Source organism: Tenrec ecaudatus, chromosome 2, assembly GCF_050624435.1.
Source record: "Tenrec ecaudatus isolate mTenEca1 chromosome 2, mTenEca1.hap1, whole genome shotgun sequence".
Lineage (NCBI taxonomy): Eukaryota > Metazoa > Chordata > Mammalia > Afrosoricida > Tenrecidae > Tenrec > Tenrec ecaudatus.
This window is the reverse complement of record NC_134531.1, coordinates 198273614-198277521: the sequence shown is the minus strand read 5'-3', so window position 1 is coordinate 198277521 and position 3908 is coordinate 198273614. Positions and strand designations below refer to the sequence as shown.

At 37.5% G+C, this 3908-nt stretch overlaps 1 protein-coding gene across 1 annotated transcript; it reads right to left on the bottom strand.

The window, feature by feature from the left end:
* Nucleotides 1–1122: 1122 nt before the first annotated feature.
* Nucleotides 1123–2085, bottom strand: LOC142441190 (olfactory receptor 2T29-like). Its single transcript, XM_075543243.1, has one exon. The coding sequence runs from the start codon at nucleotides 2083–2085 to the stop codon at nucleotides 1123–1125; it is 963 nt and encodes a 320-aa protein (XP_075399358.1).
* Between the last annotated feature and the right edge of the window lie 1823 nt (nucleotides 2086–3908).

Below are 3908 nucleotides of genomic sequence, written 5' to 3'. Positions count from 1 at the left end.
CTGACATTATACATCTGAGTTGATACCTCCCTCCCCACAAGTCCCACCTGTCATACTCATCAGAGGGTAACATTGGGTCATCTTACAACATTCAGTGCCAGGATAATTTTTTTGTCACCTTGGCTTTGAGAAAACTTATACATCATAATCATTATGAGCTACACTATTTGTGCATGATGAAAAAAGTTATTTATAAGGATTATTACCCCTATTTACATATACAACTATACCCACCATTCAAATCTCTTAGAAACAGCAGGAATGAAATGTTGACATTTAAAGCTCATTTACCTATGACTTTGGATTATTATGTACTATTTAAAATGTTCACTGGCTAAATGAAGGACTGAATATTAGAATAACATTTCTCTTCTATGCTTAATGAATCACATATTAAAATCTCACATGGATGTCATCTCTTTTACGGAGCTCTCTCTTAATCCCCAGTCCACTTTTGGTTAATGCCTATCCCACCACACAGTACCTTATGAAGCCCTAGATTCTAAATTAATCATGCAGCACCAATAGTTCCTACCCATGAAATTTCTTTAGCACTTCCATTTTGAGCAAAGAAGTCCCCGACAAAATTGTGCAGTTGTAGTCAGTATTTTCAGAAATGAATACATGCTCCATAAGAGAGTCATGTTCAAGTGGACACATTTTCTAAAGTATTTTGTGACACTATCACCAGAAAATAAAAACTGCAGAAAGAGTAGTGTGGGAAAAGGATTAATATTTAACACTTTATTTGGAATTAATTTCAAAGTTACAGAAAAGCAATATGAAAAAGAAAAGTGTAAATAATATACTGTCCATAAAAATCTTATCTAAATTCAGCTTTTGTTAATTTTTTCCATTTTGCTTAACTATTTTCCTCCACTCACTTCTTACTTGATAGTTCATTAAAATTTACTTCTAAATATTTTCATTATGCATCTCCTAAGACTGTGAATATGCTCTTTCAGGCAAAACATCAATAACTAACTTTTAAAAAGAAGATAATATGATGACACAATGTGATATAGTGTGATAGGGAAACATCATGAATAATGTTGACATATCCTGAAATTCTAAAATTCTTATATAGAAGTATAAGGAAAAGATACTTATTACCAAGATCGGCTACTTTATAGTTCCTGGAATAACAGGTCCCACATGCAACATTTTCTTCAGCGCCCCTGTGACATCTTTATTCCTAAGACTATAGATTAAAGGGTTTAGTACAGGAGTGAGGATGGTGTAAAAGAAAGATACCACCATGTCCTTCTCTGGTGTGTGGTAGGAGCTGGGGATCATGTAGGTGTAGATTGCAGCCCCATAGAATAAGGTGACCACAGTCATGTGGGAGGAACAAGTGGTGAAGGCCTTCTTCCGGCCCTCTGCAGACTTCATCCTGTGGATGGTGATGAGGATGAAAGAATAAGAGCTTGAAATGACTGTCACGGGGATAAGGAGCATGAGGACACAACACGAATACATGAGTGTCTCAATGAGTGAGGTGTCTGAGCAGGAGAGCTTCATTATGGCAGGGACCTCACAGAAGAAGTGCTGGATCTCCCTGGATCTGCAAAAGGGAAAGGTCATGGTGATGGGAGTGATCAAGAAGCCATCCACTGAGCCCAGGAACCAGCAACCAGCTGCCAGGAGAAGACATATCCTGTGGTTCATAAGAACTGGGTAGCGGAGGGGATGGCAGATAGCCATGTATCTGTCATAACCCATGGCAGCTAGAAGAGAATATTCTGATCCTACTAATGTCAAGTATAGAAACATCTGTATGCCACATTCAGCAATCGAGATCGTTTTGACACCTATGACCTGGTCTATAAGCATCTTGGGCACAGTGACAGAAATGTACATCACATCCATGAGGGACAACTGACTTATGAAAAAGTACATAGGCGTTTGGAGGTGGGCATTGGAGTGTATCAAGAAGATCAGGAGGGCATTTCCAGACAAGGCCATCAGGAAAATCACAAAAATGACCGCAGAGAGCAGAACAGGGTGATTTGATTGAGTGAAGAGCCCCAACAGGATGAAATTGGATCCTCCAGTGTAGTTGGCCAGCCATGTGGTGTTGTCCATGAGTTTTACCTGTGACAGTAAAGAAACACAGATCTCAGTGAGGATGTGGTCCTCTGAAGTGTGTGTTCGGGGGTGTGTGGGTTTATGTGTCCATCTTCTTGCTAACAAAAGAGACTTACTTTAGTGGTATAATGCCTGTGCTGATTTAGGGTTTATTAATGACTTGAAATTCACAAATTTACAAGAAAACTCTAGTGAATTCACAACTGTGGCTTAAGAGGGAGTGGAATCCAACATGGTCTAATAGTCAGAACCTCTGTTAATCCCTCACTCAAGAAAAACAATGTAAATAGTGAATAACTTTCAGCAGCCTGGGAATTGACAAAAAGAATCCTATGAAAGATCACTCTGGGTTAAAATAATTGGTATCTTATACTCAAGTCGCCACAGTTCAAGGCAATGAAGTTTCTGGATGAAGGTGCCCCTATCAGTATGTAGTTGAAACTTGAAATATCATTGTCCTATGGAACACAAAGAGGCAGAAAACATGGAGAAAAAAGATGAAGAAAAGCACTAACTTCTTTATAAAATTTTATTATGGAAGTATGAATTAAATTAAGCTCCCTGCTATAGGACCCAAGTGGAATTACAGAATCATAATGGCATATGTCAGCCCGCAGAGAACTCAAGGGCACAGGATGAGGGACACATCCTTCAACCAGACTCTGGCTTTGGGTCCAGCATCTCCTGTATCTTCTTGTAAGTTGCCAAACCCTTCACTCTTTAGTCCATCTCAAAACCACACTCACTGCCATCACATATATGTCGGCTCACGGTGACCCTATAATACAGGGTAGGACTGCCTCTGTGAGTTTCTGAGACTCTAACTCTTGACAGAAGTAAAAAGCTCTGTCCCTCCCCACCTGAACAGAAGGTGGTTTCAAAATGTCAATCTTGTGTATCACAGCACAATGCATAAGCAATATGCCACCAAGTCTCCAGGTGAGAAATAGTTTCACCGTGAGGATTATATGAGGTTACATAATAATAAAACTTAGAACATTACCTGGCATTCGTGAACAAACAAATAAATTTCTAGTTTAGAGAGTACTGAGATATAAGCTTATTGTTACACAACATCTCTTCATTAACTCTTTTTGTTTTGGAGAAAACAACATCTGAGATACATCCTTTCAGTTTCCTCATTTGTGCATCAAAATTATATCCTAAAAATTTGGGGTCTGATAATTTATGTGATCCAAACCACTTGTTTATTTACAACTTGTTCATTTTTACACTTCTGCTAAAGCAGATGTTAAGGAATTCTATCTGATTACCCTTACCTAAACAATTCCCTAAGGTGAAAGTGATTTTTAATATTTCATCGTTTACTATAATTTTTTCCAAATCTCAGGATAAAGTGAAGAACTAGCATTTACAGTTTCTTTATCATTTACCATATACTATTTTTGCACAAATTTCATCAATTTTACTGCTCCTTAGTAATTTCATGGAAAGCAATGCAGAGTAAAAATTGGGAAAACAGTGAGATGTCTTTGATTCTAATCACTGCTTTCCTCCTCTATTTTACTTCCTGCAATCTAGCTCTGTTAGAACCTTAACATAAATAAAAGAAAACTTAAAGAGATTCAAAGAAAATTTTATTAACCCCAAGGAAGTCAAAATCTGTTACATGGAGAAAATAGCTCACATAAATATGATTTAAAGTAGAACTTAAATGAACTACAAATCAACTAAGGGACAGCAATTGATTGGAAACACAACTGCCTTTTCTGAAATGATACAATATTAGCATCTTCCACATTTTCTCGTGCTGGCATTAAACCTATACATCTTTTCAGTTTCTGAAATAGTGATTTTGA

What these genes read in the sequence shown, in the direction of transcription:
- LOC142441190 (XM_075543243.1), bottom strand. Translation starts at nt 2,085, where the DNA reads ATGGACAACACCACATGGCTGGCCAACTACACTGGAGGATCCAATTTC.